The sequence below is a fragment of the Microcaecilia unicolor genome, chromosome 6 (assembly GCF_901765095.1).
Source record: "Microcaecilia unicolor chromosome 6, aMicUni1.1, whole genome shotgun sequence".
NCBI lineage: Eukaryota > Metazoa > Chordata > Amphibia > Gymnophiona > Siphonopidae > Microcaecilia > Microcaecilia unicolor.
In genome coordinates, this window is record NC_044036.1 from 24873945 (window position 1) to 24894058 (window position 20114).

Here is a 20114-nt window from a genome sequence, read left to right on the forward strand (position 1 = left end):
CTTTACAATGTCCTTGTACTCTTGCTCACTTTTGCTTGCAATGAGCAGATCATCAACAAAAGCTAAAATGTATGCATATTGTCCATTTGTGCACCTAGTGTACAAACATTTATCTGCTTCACCTTGCTTAAATTCTAAATTTGTCAATATTTCATGCAATTTATCATTCCAACATTTTGCACTTTGCTTTAATCCATAAAGACCTTTGTTTAATTTACACACTAGCTGTCTTTGTTTGTATTTATGAAACCTGTTGGTTGTTCCATGTACAAGTCTTCAGTTATTTCTCCATGAAGAAATGCTGTTTTCACATCAATGTGGTTGACTTGCATGCCTTTTGAGACTGCAATGCTCAGAAGTGTTCTAATTGTCGTGTGTTTCACTACAGGTGCAAACACTTCATCAAAATCTTCTCCATATTTTTGAAGATATCCCTTTGCCACTAATCTGGCTTTATACCTTTCCACTTTTCCTTGTGCATTCCTTTTTAACTTGAATACCCATTTGCATCCTATAGCTTTCTTGCCAGGAGGTAATTTTGTAAGAATCCAAGTATTATTTTTATCCAATGCATCAATTTCTTCTTGTGCAGCTTTATGCCATTCAGCAGCTTCTTCTGCTGGCATTTTCTCAATCTCATCCCATGTTAAGGGCTCTTGAGCTTCTGCTGACTTTGTTAAGTAAGACAGTCTTGGGGGTGGAACACCTTTGTTTTCCCTGGATGAGCGTCTGACAACAGGTTGGTCTGACCTTTCCGCATCCTCTAAATCTGAGAGTCCTTCTCCAATTGATTCCCCTTCTCCAACTGTACTGTCTTCTTCAATGATCCTTTCTGTGTCTGCTTCCTCTGTCTGTTCCTCGTTAGATACAGATGAGTTGCTTTCAGACATCTGCCTTGGTATGGCATTTATATACACTGGCATGTCTATTATGGTTCTAGTTTCATATTCTGGATGATAAGGCTCATCTGGGATAGTCCAGCCTTTATCAACCCTCTTGTTTTCATCAAAATATGTAACATGTCTTATGCCAACAATGCCAGTTTTCAGATTCAAAATTCTATATCCTTTGTGTCCTGGAGCATAGCCAACTAAAATGCCCCTTTCTGTTGTGGAATCCAGCTTATGCCTTCTTTGCTTTGGTACATGAGCATATGCTGTACTTCCAAACGTTCTTATGTGTGACAGGTTTGGCTTCCTACCATGCCATGTCTCATGTGGTGTGCGCTCAGCGCCTTTAGTTGGCATTCTGTTTTGTAGGTACACTGCTGTGAGAATGGCTTCCCCCCATAGTCTTTTAGGGAGATTGCTATCTGACAGCATACATCTGGTCATTTCCACAAGTGACCTAAATTTTCTCTCTGCAACAGAATTTTGCTCTGGTGTATAAGCTACTGTTGTGATATGCTGAATGCCTTCTTGTTCTAGAAATGTGCGCATGCTTTGTGAAGTGAACTCACCACCATTGTCGGTCTGAAGAACCTTTGGTTTTCTTTCAAATTTATTGCTCACCATGGCTACGTATTTCTTCAGCATGTCTGTGACTTGACTTTTCTCTTTCAGCAAATAGGCCACACAATATCTAGAGAAATCATCCAAGAATATTAGCACAAATCTGTTATTTCCCAATGATGGGATATTAAACGGTCCACATAAGTCACTGTGTATTAAGTCCAGCACTTTATTACTCCTATTTCCTGTGTATGCAGGAAATGAGGGTCTCACACCTTTTTGAGTAACACAGTCTATGCATTTCTCCATTTTACCAGCATCTGCACTTATCTGAATGCCGGTGGCCAGTTGCTTACTGTAAAGATCCTGGATCACCTTAAAATCACGATGTCCCAGGCGGCGGTGCCAGATTTCCAGACTACATTTACCATCATTCTTCCTTACTTGCGCCATATGTGAGGCTTCACCTGAAATGCTCAGTTTATAAACATCATTATGCATAAAAGCTTCAGCATACACTTCATCATTTTTAGAGATTGTGCACTTACTGTTTTCAAAATGAATCACAAATCCCTTCTTATCTAATGTAGATACACTAAGCATATTGCAAACTGCTTGGGGAATATACAAGACATCACTTACAGGAATTTCTTTAACTTCATTAGACACTTTGCATTTTAAGAATCCAATACCTTTTGCTTGGATCTTAGCAGTCCCTGCGTTTGCAGTTTTAAGAATACCTTCCTCTGGACACATTTCCTGAAAGAAATTCTTACAATTGGTTAAATGGCATGTGCTCCCCGAATCCAAAATCCAAGTACTTTCATTTGAATTATTATTTACCATAGTCAAAGATTTTTCTGCCATTAGAAAGCCCTTGTGTTTATCTTTGTCCTTCATACATTTCCTGGTTTGAAAATTCTTTAGTTCCATTGGCTTAGGTGAGCTAGAGGGAGTGTTTTGTGTTTCCTTACACCATTTAGATACATGTCCCTCCTTTCCACATGAGTAGCAAATCAGCTTGCCCTTGGGTGGAGTTTTCCCATAGCTCCGCCTTCCTCTGTTCTTTGCCAAGAAATTTGTTTCATTTCTCTCTGACTTGCTTTGAGAACACATCTCCTCAGAATCATTTATTATGCATTCCTGCCTTAGTTTTGATGTTGTCTGTTCAAAAGATTGCCCTTCAATGGCCTCATTTACAGACCTAAAAACATCAAACTTCTTTGATAGTGAGGTAAAAAGAAATGCTCTTTTCAATGCATCACACATGGGAATTCCAGAAAGTTCTAGCTTTTGAAATGAAGACATAAGATGCATAATGTGATCATTACATTTACTTTTATCCCTTAATTTGGTTTCATTCAACTCTGCCAACCAAATTGGTTGCTGCTTTGCATATGTAGTTGCATACATAGTTCTCAGTTTATATAAAATGTCCTTTGGTGTATCTTTTCCCTCCACTAATATGGCTTGTTTCTCTGAGAGAGCTTCCAAAAGCATGCACTTCACATAATAGTTTGCATTGTCCCATTCAGCCATATTTTCAGCTGTTCTGTCTTGGTCTAAGCATATATCTAATCTTTTTGCTCGAAGGAGACATATGAATCTTAGTTCCCACTGCCGATAATTAAACTCAGTTAATCTAGGCACCTTGAGAGAATAGAACAATGGTGAATTTCTTCCCTCAGCCATTTTCTTAGCCTTCTGTCTGCTGTGTGGGGGGAGAGAGAGACAGACTGAATCTTTCCTTTAAAACTCAAGAGAAAAAATGTGGCCTTTTTTCTGCCTGGTAATATTTCTCTTCTTTTTCAATTCCTGGACCCTGGGCCCGTAACCCTTTTGTTGGATTATTTGTAGTAAATAATTAGCAGATTTTAGTACACACAGCTTCAGCTTTAGAAATGTTAATTTCTTTCTTCATCTCTCTCTCATTCACCCCTGAATAATTCACTGCTGAGTCACTTTAAAGTTGAAGTAACAAAACATCTGTTTACTCACAGTTTGTAGTTAGATTATAATCAGACAGGCTTATATTTACATATTACTATACATTTGTATTATCAGCTCCTTCCATGTGCTTAGATGGTAATGGATGCTCACACCACCATGGATCCTCTCAGGTTAGGAGAGATCATGAGCTCCATGTGCTCCATGTGCTGTGTCTGCTGCATCTAAACCCCCACAGGAAGTTGCATAGCAGTGTGACCTCTCTAAGTAATTCACATCAGAGGTCACAGAGTAATCACAGAGAAATAATAGGTGACAGGCAATGCATGTAAAAATACAATTACATTCCAACATAAGTGACTTGTCCAAGACCACAAGGAACAGCAGTGGGATTTGAACTGGTCACCTCTGGATTGCAAGACCTGTGCTCTAACCACTAGGCCACTCCTCCACTATAGCAACATTCCATGTAGAATCTCAAATAGCAGCAACATTCCATATAGAATCTCAAATAGTAGCAGCATTCCAGAATCTCAAAAATAGTAGCAATATTCCATATATTTAGATTTTGCTCACACCTTTTTCAGTAGTAGCTCAAGGTGAGTTACATTCAGGTACTCTGGATATTTCTCTGTCCCAGGAGGGCTCACAATCTAAGTTTGTACCTGAGGCAATGGAGGGTTAAGTGACTTGTCCAAGACCACAAGGAACAGCAGTGGGATTTGAACTGGTCACCTCTGGATTGCAAGACCTGTGCTCTAACCACTAGGCCACTCCTCCACTATAGCAACATTCCATGTAGAATCTCAAATAGCAGCAACATTCCATATAGAATCTCAAATAGTAGCAGCATTCCAGAATCTCAAAAATAGTAGCAATATTCCATATATTTAGATTTTGCTCACACCTTTTTCAGTAGTAGCTCAAGGTGAGTTACATTCAGGTACACTGGATATTTCTCTGTCCCAAGAGGGCTCACAATCTAAATTTGTGCCTGAGGCAATGGAGGGTTAAGTGACTTGCCCAAGATCACAAGGAGCAGCAGTGGGATTTGAACCGGCCACCTCTAGATTGCAAGACCCTGCCATGGAGCCCATTTATTTCTTTTTCTTATCCCCACCCACATAGCCAGATTCATTCTCCCCTTCCCCCTCCCACCCCCAATATTTCACCTCTCCAGAAGTAGAGTAGGGAAAACAATGGGCCCTAGTTCTGGGTGTGGTGGCAGCATCAGGTTGTGAGTGAGCTTGTGGGGACCGTGCAAGTCCGCGCTTCGAATGGAGCCTAGTGATTTTAGAAAAGTAGGCTGAGAATCGAGGAAACTGGGCGAGTCATTTTCATCCTCCATTGCCTCTGATACGGGCCAGAGATACCAAGGGTTGATTTTGTCCCAAGGAATGATTATTGAAGGCCAAAAAGTGACATTTTAAAGATTTGTCTGAAGCATAAAACAGGAAAGATTTTTAAGCGTCAAAAGGGTTTCACAAATGAAGAACCAGTAGAAAACATGTTTAGGTTTTTTGGGGTTGCTTCAAAGGATGTGGACAAAATGGAGGCAGCATTAGGGAAACTTTCAAAGGAACTTGCCCGAGATACTAAACAACTGCCTGGGTGAATTCTCAAGACTGAAAACTTCCTTTCACTTAATATGCACATGGGTACATTTGTGGCAAAGGGCTTCTCCACCCTAAATTATCTCTCTATAGATGCTGCACAGTGTTGCCAGGTGGGCGGTTTTCCGCAACCCGCCGCAGGAAATTTTTGCCCGCGGCGGGTTGCGGTTTTTTGGGCTTGTTTTGGGGTCTTTCGGCGGTTTTTTTTTTTGCGGTTTTTCTGGCCGCGGGGGCGGGGTTAGTGATCTGGGCGGGGCCGATGACGGGGGGCGGTGACGGAAGAGGCGGGGCCGCTGACGGCGGGGGCGGGGTTGATGACGGCGGGGGTGGGGGTGTCAGGAGCGGGGTTTGACTTTGGGCGGGTTTTGGGCTCGTTTCGGTGGGAAAAAAATTTTCCACCTGGCAACCCTGATTGCTGCAAAGAAACACACTCGTTTTTTTCTCTTTCTGTTCACACATGCATATACACATTCTCACTCACACAGTCTTGCTCTCTATTCTAGTCAGTGGCGTTCCTGGGGGGGGGCGGTGGGTGCAGTCTGCCCCGGGTGCACACCGCTGGGGGGGGGGGGGTGCCACGTGCCTGTCGCCGCCACTCGTTCCGTGCTTCCTCTGCCTCGGAACAGGTTACTTCTGTTCCGGGGCAGAGGGAGCAAGGAACGAGCGAAGCCGACAGGCGCGCGGCACCCCCCCCCCCCCCCAGCAGGTAAAAATGCACCGGAGGGGGGGGCAGTGTCGTTTCGCCGGGGGGGGGGAGAGGTGTCACTTCACCGGGGGGGGGACACATCGGCGATCCGCCCCGGGTGTCAGCCGTCCTAGGGACGCCACTGATTCCAGTGTGCTTTTGCTTCCCTACCCCCCCCCCCCCCCCCCCCAACACATACCAAAATGATCAGTTCATCCTGCAGAGGTGTTGAGTTCCTTCCTGCTTTTCCTTTTTAGCCAGTAGCAACTTCTGTTTCCTCCAATCCATTCCCAGCATCCCTCTCCTGGACACTCGCTGGCTCTCTCCAGAATTCAGTCCCTCCACCTCATGCACAAGATTGGCTTCCACCACACTAGAATTTCCCCCTGGCTTATCCCTCTCTTCCTCTGACTGGAGCTGCCTTCCAGTGCTCTGCTCTGCATCCTGTCCACAGTCTGTGAATAAAGCTGCCTTTTTTCAGACACTTTAGCTGTGCTTCTGGGCCCCAAACATCCATGCAGAAATCCTTTACAGTCCTGGAAAATGTGAGACGGGTGGGTAGTTCTAGCTGTAGAATCCTGAACACATCTTGACAAGTCGCTTCAAACTGAACTTTTGGCACAGCTTGCAGGGGCTACTGAGAAGAGAGCAAGCTGGGAAGCAGTGGGAATAGGGTGGGAAGGAATGAGGTCACTAGTCTCCATGTTCCACCAAGCTTTAGCTGCAATGCAGATCTCAGTATCTCAGCAGTGTAGTGAAGTGTGAACTTGTCTTTGGCTGCAAATGCAGGTGACGTACTGAAGTGGAAACCTTAATTATGTTTATAGCAGTCCTTAATAAAACAAAGCAGAGCGCTCTGAGCATACACAGAAATAGTATATGCATTTTGTTCCCTTCATGAGAAGAAAAGCATGTATTTTTTAATTTTTGTTACATTTGTACCCCGCGCTTTCCCACTCATGGCAGGCTCAATGCGGCTTACATGGGGCAATGGAGGGTTAAGTGACTTGCCCAGAGTCACAAGGAGCTGCCTGTGCCTGCAGTGGGAATCGAACTCAGTTCCTCAGGACCAAAGTCCACCACCCTAACCACTAGGCCACTCCTCCACTGTTGGTACTATTTGAGATTCTACATGGAATGTTGCTATTCCACTAGCAACATTCCATGTAGAAGTCGGCCCTTGCAGATCATCAATGTGGCCGCGCAGGCTTCTACATGGAATGTTGCTAGTGGAATAGCAACATTCCATGTAGAATCTCCAAATAGTAGCAACATTCCATGTAGAATCTCCAATAGTATCTATTTTATTTTTGTTACATTTGTACCCCGCGCTTTCCCACTCATGGCAGGCTCAATGCGGCTTACATGGGGCAATGGAGGGTTAAGTGACTTGCCCAGAGTCACAAGGAGCTACCTGTGCCTGAAGTGGGAATCAAACTCAGTTCCTCAGTTCCCCAGGACCAAAGTCCACCACTAGACCACTCCTCCACTGTTGGTACTATTTGAGATTCTACATGGAATGTTGCTATTCCACTAGCAACATTCCATGTAGAAGTCGGCCCTTGCAGATCATCAATGTGGCCGCGCAGGCTTCTACATGGAATGTTGCTAGTGGAATAGCAACATTCCATGTAGAATCTCCAATAGTATGTATTTTATTTTTGTTACATTTGTACCCTGCGCTTTCCCACTCATGGCAGGCTCAATGCAGCTTACATGGGGCAATGGAGGGTTAAGTGACTTGCCCAGAGTCACAAGGAGCTGCCTGTGCCTGAAGTGGGAGTGGAACTCAGTTCCTCAGGACCAAAGTCCACCACCCTAACCACTAGGCCACTCCTCCACTCCACTTTTGAAAATTGTCGCCAGGAATTTTTTTTTTTTTTGTAACTTTGAATCTTTTATTGATGTTTTTAAAGAGCAATATAACAAACATAGGTAACGCACAGCCATACATGCTGATGGATACACCTGCTGTTTGGCATTCACAAGTTTTCTGGGTTAATTTATGTATTTTGAAACGTATGCCCAAAAATAATACATCCCTTCGTGAAGTCTGCCCCTGAGAACTCCTCCACTCAGTTCGGGTAAAAATACACATGTACAAACTCTCTACCTTTCAAAATAAGAAGCATACACTAGGCCACTCCTCCACTCTATGTATACCAGAGTTTGATTTGTCGCTGCCTTTCTCAGGGCACAAACCATAGAAGTCTGCCCAGCACTGTTCATGTACTAAAAGTTCTGAAGCTAACGGCGCAGCCCCTTAAAATTTACACTCCAGCCCATCCATATCTATTCAGTCACGATCAGGGCACAGACTGTAGAAGTCCGCCCTGCACCGATTTTACTCTCCAAATACTGACGTTGCCACCCAATCTCTGCTAAGATTCCATAGTTCCATTCTTTCTAAACAGGATTCCTTTGTGTTTATCCCACGCACTTTTCAATTCCATTAACGTTTTCATCTCCACCACCTCCCGGAGGAAGGCATTCCACATATCTACCACCCTCTACTTGAAAAAATACTTCCTGACATTACTCCTGAGTCTGCCCCCCTTCAACCTCAATTCACTTCCTCTAGTTCTACCACCTTCCCGTCTCCGCAAAAGGTTCGTTTGTGGATTAATACCTTTCAAATATTTGAATGTCTTGTATCATGTGTAGCTGGGTCCCCCTCCCAGGACCCAGCTGGGCTCGACCCTGTTTAGCTTCCTTCTTCACCCGACTGTTGCCTTGCTCCACACCACCTTGGCCTGTTCTGGGAACTCAGCGCCAGACCCCCTGAGAGCTTGCAGGACTTCCTCCTCTCTCTATGGTTTCCACAGAGGCTCAATCAAGGCAAAACGTTTATAGAAAAAAAACTTTATTTTCTTGCTTCCATTCAGCATAGACACAAAAGGAAAACACCTTACTCCCAGGTTGTTAAGGTTTGCTGCCAAAGTCTCATTCAGGGTTTAAACAGTCCATATAACTTCACTTTAGCCAAAATTACTTCTTTTAGGGAACAGTACATTATCAGAAAGAAAACACCATAGCTTGGTAGGTTGCAGGCCCAGACCTTTCCAGTATGAAACAGTTTACACAGTCTTTCTTACAGCACAGCTACACAGCTTTGGTCCCACCTGGTTCAGACTGGGGTTTCAATTGTGCCCAGCCCTCTTTCTCTCCCAGGGGCTGCACCTGTTTCCTGTTTAGTAGAGATCTCCCCCAGCACCTCAGTCTCTCTCCTCTGGTCTTCCACCAGTCTCTCCAAGGCACAGCTAGCCACCCTCTTACAGCAGCTTCACGGGTTTGAGCCAGAGCTCCAAACGCCATCTGTTCCTCCTCTAGTCCTTCAGTAACCTCCATTTTATCCTCCTCTTCAACTTCCCCCGCCCCCAACCTCTCCAGCTGGCCCTCATCACCTCCCTCAGAGACCATTTCCCAATCTTCCATCTCCTCCCCTAATTCTTGCACAGCCAGGTGGGGAAGAGAGGGATTCTGGAACTGGTAGTTCCTTTTCTTCTTCCTTAACCCAGCCAACCTCTCTGCCTCCGGTAGCGCAGCTTTCTGAATGAGGGTGTTGTGCACATGAAGTCTGCCCCGTTGGGGTTCCCCGGCTGCCTGCACCCCCCTTCTGCGTGCCTTCCCGGATCCCCTTTCACCTACTCTCTCACACATGTCACCCCTGTGTCTCCTTTCCTCCAAAGTATACATGTTCAGGTTGGTAAGTCTCTCCTTATACGGTTTGCAACGCAAATCCCATACCATTTCCGTAGCGTTTCTTTGCACCACTTCCAGTCATCTTTAGCCAGATACGGCCTCCAAAACTGAACACAATACTCCAAGTGGGGCCTCACTAACGACTTGTAGAGGGGCATCAACACCTCCTTTCTTCTGCTGGTTATACCCCTCTCTAAGCAGCCTAGCATCCTTCTAGCCACAGCCGTCGCCTTGTCACATTTTCTTCACCTTCATATCCTCCGACACCAACACCCCAAGGTCTCTCTCCAGAGTCGAGCTTACTAATCTCTCCCCTCCTATTCGGTATCTCTCTTTTGGGTTTCTACACCCCAAATGCATCACTCTGCATTTCTGGTCATTAAATTTTAACTGTCAGACCCTCGACCGTTCTTCTAACTTTTGGAGATCTCTTCTCATTGTTTCTACTCCCTCTAGGGTATTCACTCTATTGGCTATCTTCGTGTCATCCGCAAAAAGGCAAACCTTTCCTTCCAACCCTTCAGCAATATCTCTCGCAAATATATTAAACAAAATGGGCCCCAGCACCGACCCCTGAGGAACCCCACTGCTGACCATCCTTTCTTCTGAACGGATTCCATTTACCACCACCCTCTGCCACCTGTCGGTCAACCAGTTTTCTGTCCAGTTCACCACTTTCGGTCCTAAGGTCAGCTTATTCACGAGTCTTCTGTGGGGGACTGTATCAAAGGCTTTGCTGAAGTAGATTACATCTAGCACACGGCCTTCATCCAGTTCTTTTGTTACCCAGTCAAAGAAATCAATGAGATTCGTTTGGCAGGATTTTCCTTTGGTAAAACCATGTTGCCTCAGGTCCTGTAACCCGTTTTCTTCTAGAAAGTTAAACATGCCCAAAAAGGAGTTTTCTAAAATTGCATGAAAACTTGGGTGCCTAAAAAGGCACATGTGATCTGTGCGTAGGTACTCCAGGGGTTATAGTTTGGGCAAAGCAGAGGCAAATTTTGATGCATGCATGAATTTTTATAAAATATGCAGGTATATGCATCCACCTGCTGTTGAGTGGATTCTGGAAGCCTGTCTTATATCTCTCCAAATCCCTCTTATGCCTACAGTTCAAATGTGCTTTACAAATACTTTTTTTTTTGTTTGTTTTTGCTTTGCTTTACTGAGGATTTCTCCCTAATCGAACTTTCTTGGGTTTCAGATGGGGATCTAGTTCCAGATGAACCCCAAAGCTGTACTGTGCATTTGAAGTAATTCTTTAATATCTCTTTTTTTGTGTGTTTCAGGTGTGTGATTTGTATGATGGACTTTGTGTACGGGGACCCAATCCGGCTTCTGCCCTGCATGCACATTTACCACCTGGACTGTATAGATGACTGGCTGATGAGATCCTTCACATGTCCCTCCTGTATGGAGCCCGTGGATGCAGCGCTGCTTTCTTCCTATGAGACTAACTGAACCTTGAGTGACTTCAGTTCTGTTTTAGTGGGTTTTCATCTTTGTCACTCAGCCCAAAGAGTCAGAAAATAGGAATTTGAATTCTTGCACGTAGAAGTGCAACTTCCTGCTTAAAAAAAGAAAACTTCTGGAATAAATGTTTTTTTTTGGGGGGGGGGGGGTGGGAGGGGAGAGGGAGTACAAAATATTTTGGCAAGGAAAAGTAAACTAGGAAGTATTTTTCTATAAAGCATTGACCCAGTGTTTAAACTTATCATTTTGCCCAAACAAGCCAGTTAGTGCTGAGAATGGAAACTGTGAAGTGTTGTGTTCATCAGATTTGAATCTACGAGTGCGATGGACAGGGGCGTAGCCAGACACCCTATTTTGGGTGGGCCCAAGATGGGTGGGCAGAACTCCACCCTGTTGCACAAGTGATTTGGTCTCTCCCTCTCTCACCTGCATGCCATATGGTCTCTCAAACATCCCCCTCCCCCGCATACCTTTTAAATAGCAGATTTTCACCTTCAAGCGACACACTGCATGTTGGCCCCATAGCCTTCTCTCAGATGCAACTTCCTGTTTCTGCATAGGCGGGAATACATCACAGAGAAGGTTTTGGGGCCCGTGTGAGCAGTATGTATCGGTCTCTGCTCTCTGCAAGCGAAGATCTGTTATTTACAAGGTATGCAGGAGGGACAGTTGTTGGGAGTTTTCAGCTGGTGGGGCTCGGGGATCCCTGCCAGCCACATCATAGGTGTGCTACTCCTAAGCCCAAAGTGGGTGGGCTTGGGCCCACCCAGGCCCACCCTTGGCTACACCACTGGCGATGGAAGGTTATTTTTTTTCCCCCTTCCCTAGACAAATGGATTTTTGTTTAGATTCTTTTCACAAGGTGCTGGCATTTGGGTCAAGGCTGTATTAAAAGCTACATTTTATAACACTGGCACAAAGGAGTAGTTTTAAGCTTATTTGCACAGGTTCTTTCTTTGTTTCCATTGGAAATGGAATCCATTGCCTTAGGTCTTTTTTTTTTAATGGTCTATTGTTATGGTTGGGGCTGGCTCTACGCTTCGAAACCAGTTTATTTATAACCTGTTTAAAAAGTGCTATATTCTGTTTCGTAGTTTGGAAATAACAGAATATAAAGTGATCTCTTAAGTTTGCCAGCAAGCTCTGAGACGCACGATCCCTTTTCTATAACTGCTTGTTTAGTCTGTCCGTGCTAAAGCCTGGGAAAAAAACAAACCCGGTAAATGTATTTTAATCTTTTTACATAAATGTGTTTTGTTTTTTTGCTTCTATTTTTATTATCGTGCTTATGAGTTGAAGCATGCTTTAAGATCACTGGTTCTGATGATCACGTTAAAGTGCAAGTCCACCACTGTGCGTTGAACGCACAATTTTAGTGGTGTTGAAGTATATGTGTTTAAAAAAAAAAAAAAAAAAAAAAAACTCTGACATTTTACTTATGCTCTCAAAATGAGTGTGGGTTTTTATGCTTTACCATTTCTTATTTCTGTAATTCTTTCTGTGTTATCAGAACTTATTTGTATAAAGTGAATAATGTTATGTTGTACCTCATCGACTTCCAAGTTTCAGGCAGACTGAACTTGGATATATGCAAAGTGTACTGGATTTTTGCTTCTTTTATGCTACAGTCCCTGGAGCATTCGGGTTCGAATGCAGCTTTTTTTTTTTTTTTTCTTTTAAAGAAGACACTAATTCATAATTGTGAATCCCATGTAACAGTTGGACTTGAGCTACTCCTTCGCGAGTTAGAGGCCAACCCGAAACCGGGCTTTTCCGTTTCGGCCGAAATTCACTGCTCTGTTTTGTCTGAAACCGAAACCAAAGCTGAAACCTAAACTGGCAGAACCCCCCTCCCTTCCCAGGCGTATCTTAAACCCGGGGTGTCTTTTTTACAAAGGTGCGCTGAAAAATGGCTTGCGGTAGTGTAGGCACGGGTTTTGGGTGTGCGCAGAATCATTTTTCAGTGCACCTGTAAAAAAAAAAAAAAAGGCCTCTTTTTCTCCTAGAAAATGGATGTGCGGCAAAATCAAAATTGCTGCGCGTCCATTTTGGATCTCGGACCTTACTGCCAGCCATACCTAGTGGTAAAGAATTTAGGCGGTAATGACCTACGCACGTCAGATGCCACTTGGCGCGCGTCCGTTGCATGTGCCAGAAAATAAAAAAATATTATTCAGACGCGTGCCAAAATTGAAATTACCGCAAAGGCCAGGCGGTAACTGGGCGGTAACTCCAATTTGGCGTGCGTAGACGCCTACGTGGCTTGGTAAAAGGGGCCCAGGTCACGTGTGATCCCCGGTTGCTCCTGCCCACGATGTCTGTGCTGTCAAAATGGCTGCCAAGACCTTCAGTAGCAGTCTCGTAAGATTGCTGCTGAAGGTTTCATCAGTTACCAAAGGCACCTAAGGCATGCCTGGGGTGGTTGTTTTGGTCAGCGTGGGGGGGGGGGGGGGTTGGTTTGGGGAGGGTAGTTCTGATTTCAGCTGAAACTGAAATATGGCCAAATTGAAATTTTGGGCTGGTTTTTTGGCACTGAAACCAAAATTTGGTCAGCCTGTATTGTGAGTTGCTCAAATTACTTGTCATGCTTTGAAATAATCTGACAGTGTGGTATCACTGTATTCTTCGAGCAGATTTTGATTTTACTGACTCTTTTTGTGCACTGAACCTCCAAACTTTGGGTCATACGTTTCTGATCTTTATGACGTTTGTCTTATTCCATACCTTTCACAGACGCGATATGCCATTGAGTCAGAATAACTGTATGCCCAGTGTTTTGAGTGGCCTCGTGTTATTAAAAATCTTAGTTTAGCTTAACTACAGTGCAGTCTCACCTTGAGTGAAGCTGTTTAGTTAGGGTTTGATTCTTACTTGTTTGACTCGGAATTAGTATGTAAATTGAGAAATCCTGTGAGACTTGAAGTACACTTACAGTACGGCGAGATGATATTTTTTGAAACGCATCCAAAAAAAAAAAAAGATTTGACTAGTGGTTTACAGAATCGAGGCCCACAGCAGTAATTTTGTTGCAAATTAGTTTCTGTTGTCAAACGTAATTTGATTTTCTTCTGGGTTTTTTTTTTTCTCATTTGATTCTTTCATGTGAATTTTTTTTTTTTTTTTTTGTAGAAAACGTCAGACAGAATACCTGAACTTGTGTGCAATATTTTTCATTTATATTAAAGCATTGCCTTTCTTTTTTAAGTTTGTACATTTCTGCTTTAATTTTTTTATAGTTATTTTCTCATCAAGTGCTACAGCCTGATATGTTTTGTTATTGTGATTCTTTTTAAGATTACTAAAATGGGTAATCAAAACACATTTCTCAAATTGACATTATGTTTTAAGGCTTTACTTAATCAACTGTATAAATCAGTTTGAATGCTGTCCTAGGCACCGTGTATGTCTTAACTCTTAACAGTGACATCTGTGCCATGCTGAGATGTATTTAATAATGTTGTGTCAAAAAAACTGTTTTTTTTCACCTGGGTCCTGGAGTGAGGTAAGGTACATGAAGTGTTTTTTTTTTTTTTTTTTTCAAATTAAAACAATAAAACATAACACTCGTACCATTTTTAGCATGGAACAGGCCACAGTTTTTTGTTTTTTTACCCCACGTGCTGGATCAGCACAAGATGTAAAAGCCAATTTTTACATACCACATTGGAATTGAGACATCCCGGTTGGGACATGCTCCATTCTGGCAATATTTTACAAAATCCACTGTCCGTACTCCTCACTTCTTTTAAACACTATTTTGAACAACAATGACAATATTTAACAATAAATATACTTCCACATAGGAAGCAGAGAGTAGGATTGCGTGGCCAGTATTCTCAGTGGAGGAGGGTAGTTAGTGGGGTCCCGCAGGGGTCTGTGCTGGGTCCGTTGCTTTTTAATGTATTTATAAATGACCTAGAGATGGGAATAACTAGTGAGGTAATTAAATTCACCGATGACACAAAATTATTCAGGGTCGTCAAGTCGCAGGAGGAATGTGAACGATTACAGGAGGACCTTGCGAGACTGGGAGAATGGGCGTGCAAGTGGCAGATGAAGTTCAATGTTGACAAGTGCAAAGTGATGCATGTGGGTAAGAGGAACCCGAATTATAGCTACGTCTTGCAAGGTTCCGCGTTAGGAGTTACGGATCAAGAAAGGGATCTGGGTGTCGTCGTCGATGATACGCTGAAACCTTCTGCTCAGTGTGCTGCTGCGGCTAGGAAAGCGAATAGAATGTTGGGTGTTATTAGGAAGGGTATGGAGTCCAGGTGTGCGGATGTTATAATGCCGTTGTATCGCTCCATGGTGCGACCGCACCTGGAGTATTGTGTTCAGTACTGGTCTCCGTATCTCAAAAAAGATATAGTAGAATTGGAAAAGGTACAGCGAAGGGCGACGAAAATGATAGTGGGGATGGGACGACTTTCCTATGAAGAGAGGCTGAGAAGGCTAGGGCTTTTCAGCTTGGAGAAGAGACGGCTGAGGGGAGATATGATAGAAGTGTATAAAATAATGAGTGGAATGGATCGGGTGGATGTGAAGCGACTGTTCACGCTATCCAAAAATACTAGGACTAGAGGGCATGAGTTGAAGCTACAGTGTGGTAAATTTAAAACGAATCGGAGAAAATGTTTCTTCACCCAACGTGTAATTAGACTCTGGAATTTGTTGCCGGAGAACGTGGTACGGGCGGTTAGCTTGACGGAGTTTAAAAAGGGGTTAGATAGATTCCTAAAGGACAAGTCCATAGACCGCTATTAAATGGACTTGGAAAAATTCCGCATTTTTAGGTATAACTTGTCTGGAATGTTTTTACGTTTGGGGAGCGTGCCAGGTGCCCTTGACCTGGATTGGCCACTGTCGGTGACAGGATGCTGGGCTAGATGGACCTTTGGTCTTTCCCAGTATGGCACTACTTATGTACTTATGTACTAACCCTATACAGACACCCGAACTCACTCATACCAGCCTTTCACTGTGCCATTCAACCCAGTCTTATAAAGCTACAGACCAAAACACCGCTGTAAACCCAGGGATACACTATATCTTTGTATCTTGCACATGTACCCCAGTCCCATGTAGACAGTTTCTCTTTCTTCCATGTGACTGGGGTACATGTGGAAGATACAAAGATATAGTGTATCCCTGGGTTTACAGCGGTGTTTTGGTCTGTAGCTTTATAAGACTGGGTTGAATGGCGCAGTGAAAGGCTGGTATGAGTGAGTTTGGGTGTCTGTATAGGGTTGTGGAAGTATATTTATTGTTAAATATTGTCATTGTTGTTCAAAATAGTGTTTAAAAGAAGTGAGGCGTACGGACAGTGGATTGGGTATGCAGGATTGTACTTATGGTTAATTTATTAAATCCCCATTGAATATATATAATATTTTACAAAAGACAGTAGGGACAGGCAGCGGTGTACATATATGTATTTACCAGTGAGCGCTGCCAGTTTTTCAACTATACACGTGGAAAAGAGTGAGTGACATGAGCCCAGTGGCTTTCACGTGTAAACAGCAATTTTGCAGCTGCCACGTGTGAGTGGTATTGCTTTACACCGGGGATTGAGTAGGTCTTTGAGCTGGTGTAAACTAGAGAGTTGCACAGGGATAAAAATTCCATCCATCCCCACTGGAATCTTCTCTATCCCTGCCCGTCTCCTATGCTAAAATAACCCGACTTCTGATAAGATAACTCAACAGTAGCACATGTTGATAACATCCCCTCTGTGCTTATGAGGATTTCAATGCTGTCAACCATATCCATTAGTTGTTTTAGTGCTATTATAATTGCCATAACCAAAAATATGCTCTGCTTCAGTTCATTTTCAACATACATTTATCATAGCTTACTGAGTTCATAATCACAGTATCTATTTATATAGATATTTTTGTAAATGGCGCTCTCAGATCAGCGCACCTTCCCCTAATAAGGCTAAATGAGCCTAGCATATGTCTAAAAGGGGCGTAACGCAATCCTCATCGATCCTTAAATGTTTTTCATATCTTTTTTTTCTTTTTTTAAATCATTTATCTCTATTTTCAATTATTGTATCCAGTGTTTTCACTAAGTTAAACCATATATTCAAGTACTTAACTTATCCGATTTTCCCATATCCGATATTCACTTATTTTTATTTTTCAAAAACTGGAGACCAGATGTCACACCGACACAGATCCATGTTTCGCGTTATAAAACGCTGTTTCAAGGTAGTCTCCTGTATATAAAGAAATTTATAATCAGTATATATATATATATATACAGTGGGGGAAATAAGTATTTGATCCCTTGCTGATTTTGTAAGTTTGCCCACTGACAAAGACATGAGCAGCCCATAATTGAAGGGTAGGTTATTGGTAACAGTGAGAGATAGCACATCACAAATTAAATCCGGAAAATCACATTGTGGAAAGTATATGAATTTATTTGCATTCTGCAGAGGGAAATAAGTATTTAATCCCTCTGGCAAACAAGACCTAATACTTGGTGGCAAAACCCTTGTTGGCAAGCACAGCGGTCAGACGTCTTCTGTAGTTGATGATGAGGTTTGCACACATGTCAGGAAGAATTTTGGTCCACTCCTCTTTGCAGATCATCTCTAAATCATTAAGAGTTCTGGGCTGTCGCTTGGCAACTCGCAGCTTCAGCTCCCTCCATAAGTTTTCAATGGGATTAAGGTCTGGTGACTGGCTAGGCCACTCCATGACCCTAATGTGCTTCTTCCTGAGCCACTCCTTTGTTGCCTTGGCTGTATGTTTTGGGTCATTGTCGTGCTGGAAGACCCAGCCACGACCCATTTTTAAGGCCCTGGCGGAGGGAAGGAGGTTGTCACTCAGAATTGTACGGTACATGGCCCCATCCATTCTCCCATTGATGCGGTGAAGTAGTCCTGTGCCCTTAGCAGAGAAACACCCCCAAAACATAACATTTCCACCTCCATGCTTGACAGTGGGGACGGTGTTCTTTGGGTCATAGGCAGCATTTCTCTTCCTCCAAACACGGCGAGTTGAGTTCATGCCAAAGAGCTCAATTTTTGTCTCATCTGACCACAGCACCTTCTCCCAATCACTCTCGGCATCATCCAGGTGTTCACTGGCAAACTTCAGACGGGCCGTCACATGTGCCTTCCGGAGCAGGGGGACCTTGCGGGCACTGCAGGATTGCAATCCGTTATGTCGTAATGTGTTACCAATGGTTTTCGTGGTGACAGTGGTCCCAGCTGCCTTGAGATCATTGACAAGTTCCCCCCTTGTAGTTGTAGGCTGATTTCTAACCTTCCTCATGATCAAGGATACCCCACGAGGTGAGATTTTGCGTGGAGCCCCAGATCTTTGTCGATTGACAGTCATTTTGTACTTCTTCCATTTTCTTACTATGGCACCAACAGTTGTCTCCTTCTCGCCCAGCGTCTTACTGATGGTTTTGTAGCCCATTCCAGCCTTGTGCAGGTGTATGATCTTGTCCCTGACATCCTTAGACAGCTCCTTGCTCTTGGCCATTTTGTAGAGGTTAGAGTCTGACTGATTCACTGAGTCTGTGGACAGGTGTCTTTCATACAGGTGACCATTGCCGACAGCTGTCTGCCATGCAGGTAACGAGTTGATTTGGAGCATCTACCTGGTCTGTAGGGGCCAGATCTCTTACTGGTTGGTGGGGGATCAAATACTTATTTCCCTCTGCAGAATGCAAATAAATTCATATACTTTCCACAATGTGATTTTCCGGATTTAATTTGTGATGTGCTATCTCTCACTGTTACCAATAACCTACCCTTCAATTATGGGCTGCTCATGTCTTTGTCAGTGGGCAAACTTACAAAATCAGCAAGGGATCAAATACTTATTTCCCCCACTGTATATAGCACTATGTTTCGACCTACAGTTGAGCTTTACTCACCACGCTATTGTCAAACAGTCGCCATCAAAGATGGCCGACACAAACTTACTATGGATTATATATCCTGTGACGTATACTGACGTAAACTAACGTATAGCGTCACTCTTAAACTCCCAGGCCGCCATATAATGAAGCAGAATGGAGATATTATAACATCTATACACTGTAAACATACAGATCGAAATAACTATCTTCATTATAATAGCTTTCACCCTGTTCATTTGAAAAATAATTTACCTATAAGCCAGTTCCTCCGTCTACGGAGGCTATGTTCATCATTGGAAGATTTTAAATATCATTCAAATAATCTCACAGAAAAGTTTGTAACCCGGGGATATCCGACGAAAATTATTCGGAAAGCATACCTGAGGGCGCATTTCTCTCAAAGAGAGTTACTATTAAGTTATAGGGATCATGAAGAACAGAACCGGCCAGTATGTATTCTACCATTTTCGTCTATGTCTAAATATATTATACAGATCATTATGACACATTGGCATGTTATCCAGATGGATGGACTTTTTGATGAAAAGCCGTTCATAGCTTTTACACGACCTAAGAATATCGGTGAAATATTATCATGGAAAAAATTATATAGAAGCATGAACCTGATATCTATGGCTTCACAGACTAGATGTGAACATTGTCAATGGTGTGCTACAGCCATAATAGGATCCTTATGGACTGACCCCCATTTGGGTAAACAAATTTCTTCGAAGTTGGATTCAAATTGTAACACAAAGATGGTAGTATATGCTATTGAATGTCCCTGTAGGAAGATCTATGTGGGGCGAAGTATGCGACCGATAAGAATCAGATTGACAGAGCATAAATCCAGGATCCTGAATAAAAAAAATGGAAGCACCCCTAGTTCAACATTGGGTGGATCATCATCATTCTATTTTAGATCTACAATGGCGGATTATTGATCAAATTATAGAAGGGTGGGAGGGAGGAGATCTTGAAAGTATATTAAATTATAAAGAGCAATATTGGATATTTACTCTGGATACGATTGAACCTTCCGGACTAAATCGAGAAATTGATTGGCAGACTCTTATATGAATGATATACAATGAGAACTGAGCTTCTGTGATTATTTTGACTTTTGAATTTCCATCAGCTGGCGGCCTGGGAGTTTAAGAGTGACGCTATACGTTAGTTTACGTCAGTATACGTCACCGGATATATAATCCATAGTAAGTTTATGCCGGCCATCTTTGATGGAGACTGTTTGACAATAGCGTGGTGAGTAAAGCTCAACTGTAGGTCAAAACATAGTGCTATATATATATATATACTGATTATAAATTTCTTTATATACAGGAGACTACCTTGAAACAG

General features: G+C 43.0%; 1 protein-coding gene across 1 annotated transcript in view; it reads left to right on the forward strand.

Moving 5' to 3' along the window:
- Window positions 1-11267, forward strand: part of RNF11 (ring finger protein 11) — a 79617-nt gene extending 68350 nt beyond the window's left edge. Inside the window, exon 3 of the mRNA XM_030207256.1 lies at window positions 10688-11267. Coding sequence (XP_030063116.1) covers window positions 10688-10859 — 172 coding nt within the window. The 3' untranslated portion in view covers window positions 10860-11267. The remainder of the gene's footprint in view (window positions 1-10687) is intronic.
- The last annotated feature ends 8847 nt before the right edge of the window (window positions 11268-20114 follow it).